At 44.2% G+C, this 18,165-nt stretch overlaps 1 protein-coding gene across 1 annotated transcript in view; it reads right to left on the bottom strand.

Moving 5' to 3' along the window:
• LOC116588891 (diphosphoinositol polyphosphate phosphohydrolase 1) overlaps window positions 1–17,627 on the bottom strand; it is a 112,364-nt gene extending 94,737 nt beyond the window's left edge. The window contains exon 1 of the mRNA XM_032340591.1: window positions 17,205–17,627. Coding sequence (XP_032196482.1) covers window positions 17,205–17,303 — 99 coding nt within the window. The 5' untranslated portion in view covers window positions 17,304–17,627. The remainder of the gene's footprint in view (window positions 1–17,204) is intronic.
• Between the last annotated feature and the right edge of the window lie 538 nt (window positions 17,628–18,165).

The following is an 18,165-nucleotide window of genomic DNA, read 5'->3' as shown; positions in this document are numbered from 1 at the left end:
ACAGGCAGACAGAGTGGCAGGCAGAGGCAGTGGGAGAAGCAGGCTCCCTGCCAAGCAAGGAGCCCAATGTGGGACTTGATCCCACGACGCTGGGATCATGACCTGACCCAAAGGTCATGGCTCAACCAACTGAGCCACCCAGGCGTCCCTCAATACCCAGATTTACTCCTTTCTCCCTATTTCCAACTTTCCAATTCAGCATTAGTCACTCCGTTTCCTAAGCATTCTGGACGGGGTTCTGTACAACACTTCTCTCACCGCACAGCAATTAACTGTTGACCACTGGGATTCCTTCAGTGGTTCCTGTCTTAGCAACAGTGGCTAACAATTCTTGAGTACTCAATAGGTACCTGAGAAGGACTTTATCTTCCCTCATTCAAGTTTTACAGAATTGCACAAATTAGGTGCCATTTCCTCCCAATTTACAAATGAAAAAAACTGACTCTTGGTCAATTTCCTTCTCCTCTAACCTTACGTAATGCTCCTGAATCAGTCCCCAAACTTGAAACATTTCTGGTTTCCTTTCCTCTCTCCAGCTCCTACATGCAAAGGGACAGGGAAATATAGAAAATGTACAAACTATAAATTCTACCCTCTCATGAAGATGGAGTTTAAGTTTCCAGAGTTCTAAAACAGTCTTTCCTGGGGCACCTGGGTGGCTTAATCATTAAACGTCTGCCTTCAGCTCAGGTCATGTTCCTAGGGTCCTGGGATAGAGCCCCACTCCCCGCAGAGCAGGGAGCCTGCTTCTCCCTCTCACACTCCCTCTCTTGCTGTCTTTCTCTGCCAAATAAGTAAGTAAAATCTTCCAAAAAAAAAAAGAAAATGAGGGGCGGAGCACTAAAGAGCTGGCTCAGTCCATGGAGCATGCAACCCTTGATCTCAGGGTCGTGAGTTCAAGCCCCACGCTGGGCGCAGAGATTACTTAAAATATTTTTTTAAAATTTTTGCCAAATTCATTTTTTATCTGGTCCTTGACATCCACGTGGCTTAAAATATTTAAAAATTCACGCAGTCTCAAATATTCTTTAGGACAATTCTAACGAGAAACTACAAGCATTGAGGGTAGAGAGGGAAGACGATGCTTACCAGCATGTCATAAAAATACCAGCATTCAGGCCAGTGTTAGTTACACTTGCTCTGATTTGACTGGATTATTCTTTGGCCTTTGGATCAATTTTACAAACTCAAGCAAGAAGAAATTTTTACCATAAAAAAAGGAAAAATGGGGACGCCTGGGTGGCTCAGTGGGTTAAGCCGCTGCCTTCGGCTCAGGTCATGATCCCAGAATCCTGGGATCGAGTCCCCCATCGGGCTCCTTGCTCAGCAGGGAGCCTGCCTCTCTCTCTGCCTCTGCCTGCCTCTCTGCCTGCTTGCGTGCTTTCTCTCTCTCTCTCTTTCTGACAAATAAATAAATAAAATCTTAAAAAAAAAAAAATGTTAAAGCCTCCTTCAGGAATAAAATGAAAAAGTTCTCCCAGGGAAAAAAACAGAGATGCCTGTGTGGCTCAGTCAGTTAAGCATCTGCCTTCAGCTCAGGTCATGATCTCAGGGTCCTGGGATCAAGCCCCAACTTAGGGAGCCTCCTTCTCCCTCTTTCTCTGCCCCTCCCCCCAACCCATGCTCATGCTCTCTCTCTCTCGCTGGCTCTCTATCTCAAATAAATAAATAAATAAATAAATAAAATCTTTAATTAAAGAAAAAGAGATTAATAAAAACTTGGACTCGGAACATATACATTTCTTCTGGTACACTGCATTAGTGAGGATGTTATCTTAACAACTACCCAGGGGTGCATCAGACAGCGTTCTTGGGTTGAAAGAAACAGGAACCAAGTCTGGCCATCTGTAGCCAAAGGGAATGTACTGAAAGAAACAGCAAAGGCTCAGAATACTAGAGTGGCAGGGACTAAAATGCCAGGCTTGGAAGATGGGCCCACACCATGGCACACCAGGGCTGGCAGCAAAAGCCTGGATCTAAAGCATAAACATCTGGTAGCACACAGCCACTGGCCTTCCCCCGCTCCCCGCCTTGCCCACCCAGCCTCCTCAGGACGGCAAGCACTGAGCCACGGACTATGGAGCCGGAGTCCTAGAGCCACACAGACACACACAAGAGAAGGGAGTTGGCACACTGGCTCGTTCAGTTCTTGGGATGGCAGAGTGGGCCTGTACTCCTCCCCAAAGGATGATTTCTCCAAAAAAGAAAAGAATGCTCTGAGGAAAGGAGCTGACCAGAGACCCTAGAAATAATAAGCACTTATCCCTCTTCTCAAAGACAGGCACCCTCTTGCAAAGTCACTCACAGGATGACTTTACATTCTATTCTCTGATTTTCTGCCAGAAAAATCAATCGTTTGGTACACTCTACATCCCTGCATCAAGGCCCACAAACTCTTCTCCAAAGGCTCTAATGGGCATGCTACTGCCTCAGCTGCCTTTGGCATCTTTGCCCAGTCTGACCACAGCAGACCCTCCCGCAAGTCCCTTGATCAAGTCCTCTGCCAACTCCTTCCCAGACACACACCTTATTAAACCAAAGAATTCATCTCCCCACTTCTTTCTCCCACAGCACTGTATTTCTAGTTTAAAAACTTAAGTTTTATTATAAAATCAAGCTACGGGGATTATTTTAAAATTCAAGGTGTTAAAATAAATCAGTTTTCTTTTACGCTTTAAAGTATTTACTTAGGCATGCCATAAAGTACAAATTTTTAATTGTACAAAGTATTAATATCATGAAATAAAAAGAAAGTTCAATTTTGAAGGATTTTCCTGGTTCCAGGGTCAGCTCCAAGGTTCCAAACTGGTAGGATTCTCTGTTGAGCATCTTATTTTCAAGTCCTTGGGGATGAGAAGTGTCTTTATTCCTCTCCCAGACACTGGTTGGATTGGACCCTCTTAATTTCTCTTTCTCCAAGTACAGATTTGGGACAGAGAGGGGGGAGGCAGGCTGAGGACAAGAGCTTTCTTTATCCAGAGAAAGGCTTCTCTTTCTCTTTTCTGTGTCAGGCTTGGACATTTGCCTAAATGATGGTAGGTGCTCCACAAATGATGATCTGAGGAAAGGAGAAGGAAAGATGGTGGACCACTTAACAGCGCCATGCTCTTACGAACAGGGCCCACCATCACCAAGTACTCTGCCCTGTCTGGTACCTCTCCTAACATTAAAACGGTCATAAAATATGAAACCACAGTCCCACTGAAGTACTCTGTTTTAAGACCTTCTACTTCAAATACCACATTGTATGGCAACTGCTGGTTTGCCATCTGTCTCCACTGCCAGACTGTAAGCAACGTGAAAGCAGGGGCTGTGTCTGCCTCGTCTACTGGAATGCAGCACAGCACCCACTGCTCAAGAAGCACAAACTGATTTAACCAACAAATGCAAACTAGGGCTCACAGATTCCCATAACCTTCTTCCCACCACAGCTCACTACAAGCCCTGTTGCAATGAAGTCAGAAATTGCCTTTTTCTTAGCTTTCTATTTACAAAGCCGACATCAAATGTTAAGTTGTGCCAGGCACTGGACTAAGCATTCTATACATTCAGTGATTTCATTTAGTCTTCCAGCAATACAATGAAATAGGGGGTCATAATACTTACTTGTATTATTGTTACAAGTAAGAAAATGAGGGGAAGAGATGTAATTTGCTCCGGATCACCAGACTAGTGAATGTAAAAGCCGGGCTCCACCCCAGCTGTGCCTGACTCCAGGACCTAATCTCTTAGACACTATGGATATTGAAACTCAAACACCACTCTAACGGGCCTAGGCAAGGGGCACAAGTGTGAGAAATCAGTCAGAATCTTCTGACACTGACTCGTCATGTGTCCAAAGGGAAGAGGCAGGAATATTTTCATCTCCACAAAGAAATGCACTCTCCCTACTTTTCTTGAAATTTACAAGGGTACAAGAAATACTTGACCTTTCTCTTCACTCTATCTTCAAAAGGCAATAACACCTCAGCCACCAGAATAAATGTTAGCTGTCACTAGGCCTCAATATCAAGGGGACCCCAGGGAGTGGTAAGGACTATGGCCCACTGAAGAGAGGTGGGCAGTCCAAAGAGTGGCCACTACTCAGCTGTGGCCACAATCATAATTTAAGAAAGGCTGGCCCAGATATTCTGATTTTTCAAAAGAAATCTAGAGACCAGCTTCCTTATTTAAAATTTTCAAATTAAAATGTTGGCAACTAATTTTTAAAAACTGTTTAATCATCCTGCATCCCAAACACAGCCATGAACTATCAGCATGTGGTCCTCACAACACTTCAGGGCAAACAGGTTTCCAAAGGCCTCTGGCATTCTGTGAGGTCACCTACCTGGCCCAATGCCCTACACCTGGAATCTTCTCTGTCAGCTACCCAATTCTAACCAAGACATCTAGATGTGGCCCTACACACTTCATAAAACCGTCCCTGACACTCCAGCTCATCTTCACAGACTCCTCCAAATTCCCAGAAACACTCCTCTCCATCACTTCTTTAATTAGCTTACATTTTACATTCTACACACATCCTGCCAACAGCTCACAGCTCCTCAGGAGCTCACATTCTGTTCTACATATCTTAACCTCCTCAGTTTGGAGTGTTCTTTATAAATACGACAACTACTTTTGTAATTAAAAAAAAAAAATTCTTTTTGAAAAAGAAATTAACTCATGGTCTGGCAGGATGACCCCAAGCTACGTCATCTCGAAACAGCTGTTCAATCTTTGAAAATACCATAGGAATATAATTATTACACACAAAAACTCTCTGGATTGCTTTTCTAATTCATTTTACCAATAAAATCTAAAAGTTTCATCTTACTATTATTAAAGCCAGTCTACCCAAACTGCAAAAACAATCAGTGCCGCAGTGAGAAGTGTAAAAGCCCCAAGTCAGGGCTCAGCACAGTTACTAGTAAGGGATGACTGAACAGAGGTCTAACAACCAAGTTATGGTTTCTTCCTGCAAAGAGGAAGAAAATGAAACATTAAATAATTAAAGTTCCAGTCACTCAAAATATATTAATTCAACCTACTCAGACACACGAAGTGTTCTACAAAAGTACCTATCTTCTCTTAAAGAAGTTTTCTAGGATTTTTTTTTTAAGACTTTATTTATTTATTTGACAAAGAGAGAGATCACAAGTAGGCTGAGAGGCAGGCAGAGAGAGAGTGGGAAGCAGGCTCCCTGCTGAGCAGAGAGCCCGATGCGATGCGGGGCTCAATCCCAGGACCCTGAGATCATAACCTGAGCCGAAGGCAGAGGCTTAACCCACTGAGCCACCCAGGCGCCCAGTTTTCTAAATATTGAAAGGGGGAAAAAAAAATCACTATCCTTCCTCCTTTTTTGGGGGGGGGGTAACCTCTATGCCCCTGCACCCAACGTGGGGCTCAAACTCACAACCCCGAGATCAAGAATAGTATGCTCTACTGACAGCCAGCCAGGCGCCCCTCCAGACAGTTCTTAACAAGGACTTTACTGTTCTATGAACAAAGAGATCAACTAAGTGTATACAAAGAAAGTCTATTTAAGGGATCATTTCTTTTTTATGTTAATAATAGTCTTGTCTTCTCTATAAATTTGTTTCTACTTGTTTTAGATTTAAGTTCTTAATGTTTTTGTAATAATTTTCTTTACATGGAGTAGAAATTCACTCTCTTTATCTCCTTTTGGAAATGCCACAAAATACACAGAAATAAACGTGCAAAATCACATTTTATGATAATCAAGCTATTAAGCCCTTTCGAAATAGTTGCTGAATCTTTGAAAATACCATAGGAATATAATCTCGAAAAAGTTAAGAACACTACATCAAAATCTAATGATATTGGCTAACTAAACATATTAAAACATAAATAAGTAAAACATAATAAATAAAACATAATAAAAATATGAAAATTAAAAACTAAAAAACCCTCAAATACTTATTAAAAGAATGATGATGTTTTGGGGGAGGAAAAAAAGAGTTAAAAAGTGTCCTAAACTGAGAATTTTTTAAAGTATATTTGAACAAAGCACACAAAAGGCATGGTCTTACCTGCCTGGGATACATAACCAGATTTGCACACAGTCCACTTCTCATTAACTGTGCTAAGAAAGCAGCAGTAGCACACATGGTATTAACAATAAAATGTCAAAATCAGAAAAAAGAAACCCACTCATGTTTGCTTTGCAAATACTTTTGGTGCTTGCAATTGAATATAGTTTTATCATTCTAGTAATTCTTTTCTATTTCAGAAATAAGGAGGCTGCACTGTGATGATCTTCTTCAGTCAAGTTTCCCATTCCCAGCTCTGTGTTGGCAGTTTGAGGGACTGGTACGAAGAGATAGAAAAGAAGGTTAAGGCACAGTTTGTGAGAAGGAAAAATCCCTGTTTTCTTCCTTCACGAAAAGGGAAAAACCCTGTTCTTCCCTACTCTGTCTCTTTCCTGAGAGTCACCTTCACTAGTCACAAAGCATACTTCACTTTTGATACTTCTGGTCACAAAATGTGTGGAGTTCCCCTACAACAAGCAGGTCTCTGCAACACCAGCTGGGTGTCCACAATTAACTTGATTCAGGCACTGTGTCTGGGTGACATCTCTCTACCCAGAGATAGCATCAGATCCTGCAGGCTAAGAGCTCAGTCCCGTAAGTCTGCCACAACCCTTTCCAATGCCAGTCACAAGCCCCCATTTATCACCAACTGGCTACAGATGAGACGTCCCAACAGCCCCCTCCATGGGTTCAATTAATTTGCCAGAGTGGCTCACAGAACTTAGAGAAACACTTCTTATGTTTACCAGTTTCTTAAAGAATGTGGTAAAGGATACAGATGAACAGCCAGATACACAGGGCAAGGGGCTTCTGGCTCCCACGGAGATGGAATATGGATGTGATTCACACCCTCCTGGTGTGAATATGTTCACCAACCTGGAAATTCTCCGAATCCTGTACTATTGGGGATTTTAGGGAGGCTTCATCACCCACACATGATAGATCACTAACTCCATTCTCAACAGTTCTCCCTTCTCAAGGCAATGGGGGAAGGGCTGAAAATTCCAAGCTTCTAATCATGGCTTGCTTGGTCTTTTTAATGACTGGCCTTCATGCAGGGGCCATCCAGGATCCCACCCAGAGTTGCCTCATTAGAACAAAAGACACTCCTATCACCCAGAAAATTACAAGGGTTTTAGGAGCTGGTTCAGGAATAGAGGACAAAGACCACTATTAGAATAAGAGATGTTCTTATCACTCAGGACATCACAAGAGTATTGGGAACTCTGTGCCAGGAACCAGGGGACAAAGACCAATACATGCCTTCTATTATCTCCCAGTCCCTCAGGAAGAGCTGAAAAGCCACAATTTCACTCAGAACTCTACCTACTCCCCATTCCACCGCTGGGGTCAAAAGCATATGGCTAAAGAAAACAGCTTCCTACCAGTACTAGGAAGGTTCTGCAATTTAAAAAGCTCAACTCTGAGAACTCTAAACAATGCGAGTTTAGAAATCAGCAAGCCCAGTCTGACCCAGACAACTGCTAAGCTGCTTTTCAGGGGCTTGAAGGCCAGTTAGACAAGCAGCTTCCACATCACAGTACTTTCCTGATACACACAGCCCACTGCCAACACTAATTCTATACATGCACGCACGCATGCCCCCCCCCACACACACACCCCTCAACTCCCAGCATTTCCCCCATTCTAAAAGGATCCCTGGCACTTAAGGTAACCAACTGCCAATAAAACTAGTAAGTGCTGAAAAACCACAGGCACTCAAGTGGCCTAGGTTCAAATATATTTCTAGGAAAAACTAGCAAATCTTTATTTTATTAAACAAAAATACCCCCCAATCTTTTATTTTCAATGCACCTCTGTATTATCTTTTATAAGCTAACTATCTGACTCTTTGTACCTTTTGAATTTTGTACTGTGTTCATTTATTACCTATTCAAAGTAGGCTTTCTGACTAAATTACCCTAAGAAAGTGTAAAGAAACTTAAAGGTCTTTGCTTTGGGTCCTTTCAGACTCATCTCTTAAAAAGATTACAAAACAGTACTTTCATCTCCACTTGGACATTTCTTAAATCCAACTTTTTCTAATCAACTGTCACCATCACGTCTACTCCTCACATAGTGGTTTCATGGGATGTTACTGGTTTGTTCGCTGGGTTGCTATAACTGATGGAGGCCGGACAAAGTAAAAGAGAACCAGGAAAACTGGGAAAGTAATGAAGCCCCACAGGAAATGGTGGCCCCCCCACCTCTCCAACATCTTCTACCACTCTCCTCCACTTGGCCTTCAGCCACTCTGGCCAGCTTCCTGCTTTTCCCCCTTGCCAAATTCATTCCCACTCAGGGCCTCCATATTACATGCTCTTCCCTCTGCCTCGCTGTTCAGAGACTACCTGACCCCAATTTACCAACACCCCTACCACCACTTAGTTCCATCACACATCCACTTCCTGCCCAGCACCACCATTGCCCAAAATCATGAACTTCACTAATATTTTTGCTCATTTACTGTCTCTCTGCATCTGTTACCAGAAGCTTCACAGAAGCAAGAGCTTCCATTCTGCTTTGTTCACCACTGCATTCCAAGAACAGCGCCTGGCCCACAAGCAGGCCCCCGATAAAAGTTTGTACAATGAATGTGTAAACGAATGAATGACTTCAAGAATGAACATTCTGATCTGAGCTCAGATCATGATCTCGGGATCATGAGCCCGAGGTAGGGCTCCACACTCACTGTGGAATCTGCCTGGGATTCTCACTCTCCCTCTATATCTCCCTCTACTTGTGCTTGCAAGCATATGTGCTCTCTCTCAAAATACATAAAATCTTAAAAAAAAAAAAAAAAAAAGAACCTTTTTCCCTATTGAAAGGCTTAGTAAGTTAGGCAGTGAGGGTTTCCAGAAGGCTGGGAAAAAGACTGAACATTCTTGAGGAACCTTCAAGTCACTTTAAGACAGAAATTCTCAAACTGGATTCAAGAAAATCTTCCTGGGTATCGAGAGGATGTTACTCAGCAAGCTGACTTTGGGTGCATGTTTTTTACTAAATTTTAAAGTTTGGGGACTTTATTTCTAAATTCAATTCCTTATTCTTCTTTTATCCACGTATTATCTTCTTTGCCTAGGACAGTGCCCTTGTCTGTTTCATACATTAACCACTGTAAATCAAATGCTTCAAGACTCAACACTCAAAATTTTACATCATGTCTCTTTCACTCTGACCTAGATAAAGAACAAAATGATGATGACAAAAAATGTTATGACCACCCTCTCAACCTTCTTTTGCAAAGTGATTACTCTACTACTAACTAATCTTTGGAACTCAGATTTGATATCCATTGTTGGCTATGAACCACTATCGACAAGTAATTAAAAAAGTACCTGCTACTTGATTGTAGTTTGCTGACCTGTTTATTTACTTACTAATAAAAGGTTCCAGGCTATCAGCAAAATGAAAATCCTTTTTCCTCAGGCACTCCATCACTAGGGTTGAGGATCAGTACATTATATCAACAACCCAAAACAAATCTTGCAAGATGGCACAGACTCAAAAGTTAACACGTGAAAGAAAGGCTAAGAGCCCTCTCATGGGAAGATCAACTGAAATTCAGAAAAAAATAACAACCCATTACTCATACACTGCCATGGGGCTGCTATTTAACATTATCAGATACCCTGTTACTAAGACATTGGAAAGAAGAGCTAGAAGACTTCCCTAACACATTTTTATCAAGCCCTTATTGGTAGACACTAGCATTCAGTGTATTTTGGGTATTTTTCAATTCCTCTACTAGACAGTAAGCTTCTTAAAAGCAGGGACAATGTGTGCATTCATTCATTCACACAGTCAACAAATCATATTGAGCATATACTATATTCTAAGCACCAAGGACACAGGAGTACATAAAACAGACAAAAATCTCGAGCCTCATAAACTGGCTGCATTCTAACTGAGAGGAAACAGAAGCAAACAAATGAGTACGTAACGTGTCTTGGTGGTCATGTGCTGCCCAGAAAGAAGCCCAGGAGACCCAGTGACAACGGACTGGTGTTACTTTCTATAGCATTAAAGACCTATCTGATGAGGTGAAAACTAAGCCTTCAAAGACCTAAAGTAAGGGAGCAAGGCATGCAGATAATATGGGGGAGAAAGAGCACAGAGGCCAGGGAGGCTGCAAGAAAGGGAAGAGTAAGAGGAAGAGTGGTAAGAGATGAGGTCAGAGCCACTGCAGGGGACCCAAACACCCAGAGCCTCAGAGGTCATGATTAAGATGTTGGATTCACTGAGACAGAATACCACTGGAGCGGAGAAGAGACATGATCTGACATCTATGTTAAAAGAATCACCCCAGCAGCTGCAGCAGACAAGACTAGAGGAGCGAGGGCAGAAGCAGTTAGGAAAACCAGTAAGAAGATTCATAAGTAGTCCAGGCAATAGGCAATAATGGGTTAGGCTAGAAGAACACAGTAGAGGCTGACGGGAGAAGGTTAGGCAGGATCTGCTGTCAGATTAGATGTGGGTATGAGAAAGAGAGAAGTCAAGAATGGCTCCAAGGTTTCTAACCTGAGTAACTGGTAGCATGGAGATCTCCTTTACTGAAAGAGGCACAACTGGAGAAGCAGGTTTCTGCTGCTGTTTGGTTTTTGGTGGATGGAATCAAGAATTCAGTTTGGGTATTTTAAATCTGAGATCCAAATGGAAACACAGAGTAGACTACAGGATACTCAAATCCTGATTTCAGAAGAAAAATTAGGGCTAAAAATAGTTGAAAGTAATCACTATAAATATGGTATTTGTTTTTTTAAAGATTTTTAAGTATTTATTTATTTGAGAAAGAGTGAGGGAGAGAGAGCCCACGAGCAGGAGCAGAGGGAGAGGGAGAAGCAGACTCCCCACTGAGAGGGCGCCCATGCTGGGCTCCATCCCAAGGTCCTGGGATCATGACTTGGGCCAAAGGCAGACGCTCAACCAACTAAGCCACCCAGGAGCCCCTAAATATGGTATTTAAAGGTGGGACCGGATAAGGTCACCTACCCTATGGTGTGTGCTGGGGTGAAGGAGTAGTTCAAAGATTGTGTCCTTGTGCATTGCAATGAAAGTTTCAGGAAAATGAGGGGGAATACAATACTAAGAAGGAATAACCAGAAAAAAAGAAAGAAAGAACTAAAAAGATGTCCTAGAAGCAAGGTAAAGAAAGGAATGAAAGGAATGATGAGGTAACAAGGACTCAGGACCAGCCACTGGATTTGTTAACTTGTTATCTTAAAGTCTGGCTCCAGCAGAATCATAGAAGAGTGCCTGACGGGAATGAATTCAAGAGAAACTGGAAGAGGGAAAGTGGACACAGTGAGTACAGAAAAATGTTTCTATGAAAGGGAAGAGAGAAATGGGATAGTAGCTGGAGGGAACATGGGGCAAGGGAGCATTTCTTTCTTTCTTTCTTTCTTTTTAAATTTTATTTACTTATTTGACAGAGATCACAAGTAGGCAGAGAGGCAGGCAGAGAGAGAGGAAGGGAAGCAGGCTTCCTGCCGAGCAGAGAGCCCGATGCAGGGCTTGATCCCAGGACCCCAGGATCACATCCCGAGCGGAAGGCAGAGGCTTTAACCCACTGAACCACCCAGGCACCCCGGGAGCATTTATACTTCAGCCTGTTTGCCTTGGGAATGATAAAGTAGAGAAGGAAAGGCAATGAAGTAGGAAAAATAGGACACCTACAGGGAGTGAGGCTGCTGGGGAGGCTGGAGGGACTGGACAGAGATATACCGCAGGTAGACAGCTTGACTTTATGAGGGACCAACAGATTTATTTACCTGTGTATTCCCAGGATCTTATACAGAGACTAGTCCATAATAGGGCTCTCAAAAAAATGAATAAACTAATGTACTCTTGAACAAGGACTCTTCATTTTTGTACTAAGCAATGAAGAAAAACAGAGACTGCTTCACACAAAGTAGATATGCAACACCATCATTTACTGAGAAATGAAAATCACTCAAGAGCAAAAAAAGGTTAGGGTAAAAAATGGAAAAGAAGAATGGAGGCTGCAGTATGATTTCAGACCAGAATTCACATCTCAGGACATAGTCAGAAAAGGAGGTAATGGGAGAAATGCCTAACCGACTAACCAGCATTATTAGGTAGGCACAAGGGAAAGCACACATCCCCAGAAGCCTCTGGGAAAGACTGAGAGAAATGAGCATCAGAAACGTCCAATCAGATGACTGGATCACCATGACCTTACAGCAATGTAATAATACTGGACAATGACCAAGATATGTTACCAAAAAACTCCCCAACCAGCCTGGGATCTACTGGAAGCTCTTCGTCATGGATATCGCCTCTGGGATTGCCACCTGCGCTTTTACTCCCCTCTCTAGAGCCCAGGGGATGGTGTGGTCTGCAGTGACGTGCTGCCACCTGCTCCTCAGGGACATTTTTACTGACAAACACTCAGGCCACCAGAGTCTCTGCCCACTGAGGATCTTCCATGTCAATCATCTCCCCACCCAACCTCATGTGCTAAAGGAGCTGAGAAAAGGAGAAGCAGCAGTCCCTTGCCAAGAGATGGAAAAGCTCAACAAGCCAACCTAAGACCCTTAAGGACAGTTTTGTCCTTTCTTTTTAAAAGAAGTTTTAATACACGGGGAAATCTGAGACGATCCTATCAGTACTCCATTTCTTTCTTTCTTTCTTTTATTTTTTTTTTTAAGATTTTACTTATTTATTTGACAGACAGATCACAAGTAGGCAGAGAGGCAGGCAGGAAGAGAGAGGAGGAAGCAGGCTCCCTGCTGAGCAGAGAGCCCGATGTGGGGCTCGATCCCATGACCCTGGGATCATGACCTGAGCCGAAGGCAGAGGCTTTAACCCACTGAGCCACCCAGGCGCCCCTCAGTACTCCATTTCTACCTTGAATAAAAACAGACCTTTTAGGCGCAGCTTGAACTTTCCCAAGCACTAAGCACTGTGAAATCACTTGGTGTACAGCCGGTGTCACTGGCCTTTCTAAAAGAGTATTTCACACTGCTAGACATTTCAGCCATCTAAAATGCCTGCCGCACTCCCTCATGCCACTCTGGGAGGATACAAGAGTACAAGCAAGCCCGCCTCTAGTATACTTCACTTCCTGTCATCACAAAGGCTCCAAAAAAGAGGGATGAAGGAAAATCTCGAATTGAAGTGCTTTCGGGGAGCCAAAGTTGAATAATACGACAAAGATGAGTGTCATACTACCCAATCTAGAACAGTAAAATCTTACTCAAGAAACCAGTTTCAGCCTTCTACACTGTTTACGATAAAATGTTAACCAGAAGACACGGCAGATTAAAAATATAAGTATATATTTATTTGCTAATCCTTATTTGTTGGTCCAGGACCTTGTCTTGAGCATAGGTCTACTGGTGAACAGCGAGTTGTCTTTCATATACCACACCCATCATGCATGACCTATGTTTTCCAGTTCAGAGGTTGGGTTTTTTTTTTCCTTTTTTAAAGATTTATTCATTTGGGATGCCTGGGTGGCTCAGTGGGTTAAGCCGCTGCCTTCAGCTCAGGTCACAATCCTAGGGTCCTGGGACTGAGCCCTGCATGGGGCTCTCTGCTCAGCGGGGGCCCTTCTTCCCCCTCCCCCTCTGCCTCCCTCTCTGCCTCCTTGTGATCTCTCTCTCTTTCTCGGTCAAATAAATAAATAAAATCTTTAAAAAAAAGATTTATTCATTTATTTGAGAGAGAGAAAGCATATGTGTGCACTTGGGCAAGCAGGGGGAGGCGCACAGAGAGAGGGAGGGAGAGAGACTCTCTAGCAGACTCCCTGCTGGATACACGGGGTTCAAACCCACAAACCCTGGATCATGACCTGAGCCTAAACCAAGAGTCAAAGGCTTAACCAAATGAGCCACCCACGTGCCCCTCCAATTCAGGTTTCTATAAAGAAAAACAAACACCTGAAAACACTCACAAAGAGATCTATGTGCAGAGTCCTTCCAGACTTTTAAGACTCCCTCTTCATCTTTTGTAGTTTATCGATACCATTGAGCAATACTTTCTTTTACTGACTTGAAATTATCGAGTCATTCCAAAGCATTTAGGATACTTCTCACAAAAACGTTCTTTTTCAACTCAAATTTCACAGGCTTACATCATATTTAATTACACCACATAATTACAATAACAAGTATGACGAACATAAAAACAGGAATAAAGACAACTGATTCTTTGTAAGCATGCGATAGATCCAGAGGCCTCATGGTTGGGAGATATATGGAACCCAATGGCTCACAGAGCAACAAGGGCATTCAGACCACGCTGTTTAAGTGGAAGTTGGGTAAGATACTGTCTACTGTATATTAGTAGGTTCAAAGTATTGTAATAAACACCTTAGTTATCATGACTGTCCCAAACTTAAAGGCTTTAATTTATCAAAACGTAAGTAACAATTAGTAAAACTGTGAAGTGGGGGAATTTTCCTTTTGATTCTTGCTTACTAACAGGAAAAGTAGCCTGAGATCTGAAGTAAAGGAAGCGCATTCTCTTCATACTGTTGGGCCTGTTCTTCTCTCTCTCCCTCTAGACTCTAAGCTCCCTATGTACCTGTCCCCTTTGTAACAGTATCTCAGTAAACTAGCTCCATAACCTTGCTGAATATGTTCATACATCCTAACCTCAGTAAGTATTTCAGCTATCACTGCTGGCATCTAAATAAAATCTTCTGGGGCTGAAAAAACAGAATGTTAGGTTTAATTCCAGTCTATTATGTGCTAATGTTTTCCGTCTCTTTCTCTTTACATTGTATGTATGTTTCCTGACACTGATAAATTCAATTTATTAACCAGGGTCCCTTTATACTTACATTACTATTGTATTCAAGCTAATAATATTCTATAAACTATTCTATCTTGATTAAAGCCACTTGTTCCCATTAAAAAATAAAATTGGGTTGAATATCCTATTGAGTTTGAATTTCACATTCCCACAATGTGTGGCAGCTAATACTTCCAGTTTCTGGCACTTCTATTGAGAACATAAAAGTTCTCCCGGAACTAACAAATTACTTCCCTTCTAACACAATTATGTAATCTGAATTGAACGGCACCCTAGAGATTATTTTGTGGTCCAAAATCCCTCCCAATTAAGGGATCCCATCAAAAAGTACCCAACTTTTTTGGACGAGAAGGGATGTTTACCTTTAAATCCCACATTATAGAGGGCTACACCCATAGTAGGCTCTTAACACATACTTGTTAATTGAACTGAACAAGTCTAAAATGGGTGCATTTCATTAATCTTCTTGTTGTTTCTGGGCTTTAGCTATAACATCCACTGAATCTGTAATTAAAAATTTGCATGAATCTTCTGCTCATTAACCAATGTTCAAAAAGAAATTCAGCAGAAGAAACACCACAATCAGTCAAACGTTTTAACATTAAGGCTGTTAATGTCAGTACATGATAAAACTAAAAGAAAATGGAAAATCAAGTCTTAGTTTGCTTATGATCTATGAAAAGTTTCCAATTTATCCCAAATACTCACATGTTCTCAATTCCTAGTCTGATTTTTTTTTTTTAACAAATGAAGTCTTGCATCATTCATACAACTAAATTATACATCTTCTACTTATAATTGGGGTGCTCACAGGATTAACCACAGTACTGTAGTAAGACATGTTATTATGCTAATTAATTTTCCCTCCAGTTAAAACAGACTGTGATCCCATCTGATTTCCCATAATATGATATGATAATGAAGAGAACAAAGCCTATGGAGCAGTAAACAGCACCAACAATTTTATTTTACTCAAGTATGTATTCCAAAACTACATAATTCACAGCATGGCCCTGCTAAGCACCCCAATACAATACATCTGGTTTTGGGGGCTTTTACAATATATGACAGGACACAAAATATACATTTCCAAATTCCCTTTCCTTCTGTTTTGCTGAAAGGAAACAGACACAGACACACACAGAGGTACGCGCGCCCGCGCGCGCGCACGCGCACACACACACACACAGTCCCTCAATAGCACAATTACTGCTTTGCTAATTTTATTCAAGCAATAATTTAAAGTCCCACTTCCTCCTAAATATCTCTGGACAGCAACTCTTGGCAATCCATCTGCCTCTTTCATCACAGCTTCTTTTCATAACTAACGGGTCAAGTTCCTCTCCCCCCATTTCAACACGAGGCACTGTACTTGCAGCCCTGCCACGATAGCCCACTGCTGAATGCCAGAATATAGCATATTGAATTTCACTGTCCTTCATTGTTTCCAGTTTAACTGCCATTTTACCACCATGCACAGGAGAGAAACGCTTTCCCACAGGCATCTTATGAATTTCCAAAGCAGCTATTCTTTGTGGATTTACAAAAACGTTTGCCGTCTCTGAATTCCCTTTATCACCACAGAAACGGCTTTGGGAGGCTGAGATTTTTTTTTTTTTTTTTAAGTACCCCATGCAAAAAGAAACTGATTCTAAGTATTTCTATTTCGCTAGCAAATTTAATCCTAAAGGCCTTACTGTAGGGCAATATCAGGGCAAAGATCTGTTAACATTGCTTTTGGCCTTCCCAATTAAAATGAAATATTTTCAGGTCATAAAGATTATCTTATCAAATGTCCTTTCTTCTCAGCTACACCAGAAGGCTACCCAGAGCACTGTAAAATAAACAATTGGCTTTGGCGTTCGTACAACGCCCTAAATCTGCCTAAACCGCCCCCTCCTTAGGCTCACAGACACATAATCCCTCGGCAACCCCCAAACCTGCCAGTGAAGTGGACTATTTCTCTGGCACAAAGGGCCGGCCTCCGCCTCGTGCACGGCGGCCTCTGCACACATGTGCGGGCTGACAAGTGCCGAGCTGCCCTTCCTGGATCCGAAGCTGGAGGCCTAGCCCAAAGGCCACACACACTTCCCCACCCACCGCCTTCTCTCGGCGGCCACTGTCCCCTATGACAGGCGGTCGGCTCTGAAGCTCCCCCGGCCTGACCCGTGCCGTGCGGCCCCGCTCGGACCCGCTTTCCCTCCGCCCACCGTCCTTTTTCCTTCCTCCTCTTCTTTGCCTCAAGAAATTCCGTCGGAACTTCATTTGGGCTGGGACGAGCGGCCCTGCCCGACCCGGGCACACCCTCCCCCAGCGGCCGCGCCCCCCGCGCCTCGGCCCGAGGCGACCGCCGACTCCCGCGACCCCCAGCCCGCCCGGCCGGAGCCTCACCTCCTCCTCGCTCTCGCTGCGGAAACACAGGCACGCGGCCCGCTTCTTGTACCCGTCGCCGTCATAGGTGCGAGTCTGGTTCGACTTGAGCTTCATCATCCTCCGGGCCCGGGTGGGGGTGCTGTGCGGGTCGCGGGAGTGGAGGGTGGGGAGCCCGCTCCGGACGGCGGCGCGCGCGCGCGTCCCCGGCTCGGCCAAGGGAAGCAGGGAGGGAGAGCCGCTTCTCCGCTACACGGTTCGGCCGCTGGCCCGCCACGGCTGCCTCATTCCCCCCGGCCCAGGCCCCGCGCCGCCGCCGCCGTCACGGCTGCCGTCCCCGCTGCCGCCACGGCCGCCGCCCCCTCTGCCACCGCCACCCCCGACGACGACCGCGCCGCCATCTTGGGCGCGCTGCGTCAGCGGCGTAAAGCCGCGCGGGCCTGCGGGACGGCCGCGCGCTCGTAGCGCAGGCCGCGTCCGGGAATCGCACCCTCCCAGTCCGCGCGGCGTAAACGAGCGTCCGGAATGAAAGGGCCGTGTGAATGGAGGCGGCCGCAACGCCAGGAGCGTAGGGGTGGGGAAGGTGGGGCGCGCGCGGAGGAAGTCGGGGGAGAAAGGGTTGCCGGCGCAGGGTCGCCCCACTGGGCTGAGTCGTGACCCGAGAGGAGACCTGGCTATCCGGCCACGCGGTTTGTCGGAGGGTGGAGCAGGCGTTTGCCCAAGGTCACGCCGCGATTCCGCGGCCGGAGATGACCCAAGGTCAGGCCGCCCCTCCTTGGCCTTGCCGGTCCCCCTGGGTGGGGGTGAAGAAGTGGGATGCGATTGAACGCTCTGGAGCGTGCCACCTGAGATAACTAGAATTAGGCACTGCACGGCAACGGGAGTGAGGGAAACGGGGGAGGGGCGTTGTGCACTTAGCATTGACATCCAGAAGCTCTGGAAGTCTTACTGGCTGGGGCATTGACAGATGTTTCTACTGCAG

Source organism: Mustela erminea, chromosome 4 (assembly GCF_009829155.1).
Source record: "Mustela erminea isolate mMusErm1 chromosome 4, mMusErm1.Pri, whole genome shotgun sequence".
NCBI lineage: Eukaryota > Metazoa > Chordata > Mammalia > Carnivora > Mustelidae > Mustela > Mustela erminea.
Note: the sequence above shows the minus strand (reverse complement) of the source record. Positions and strands in the feature narration are given on the sequence as shown.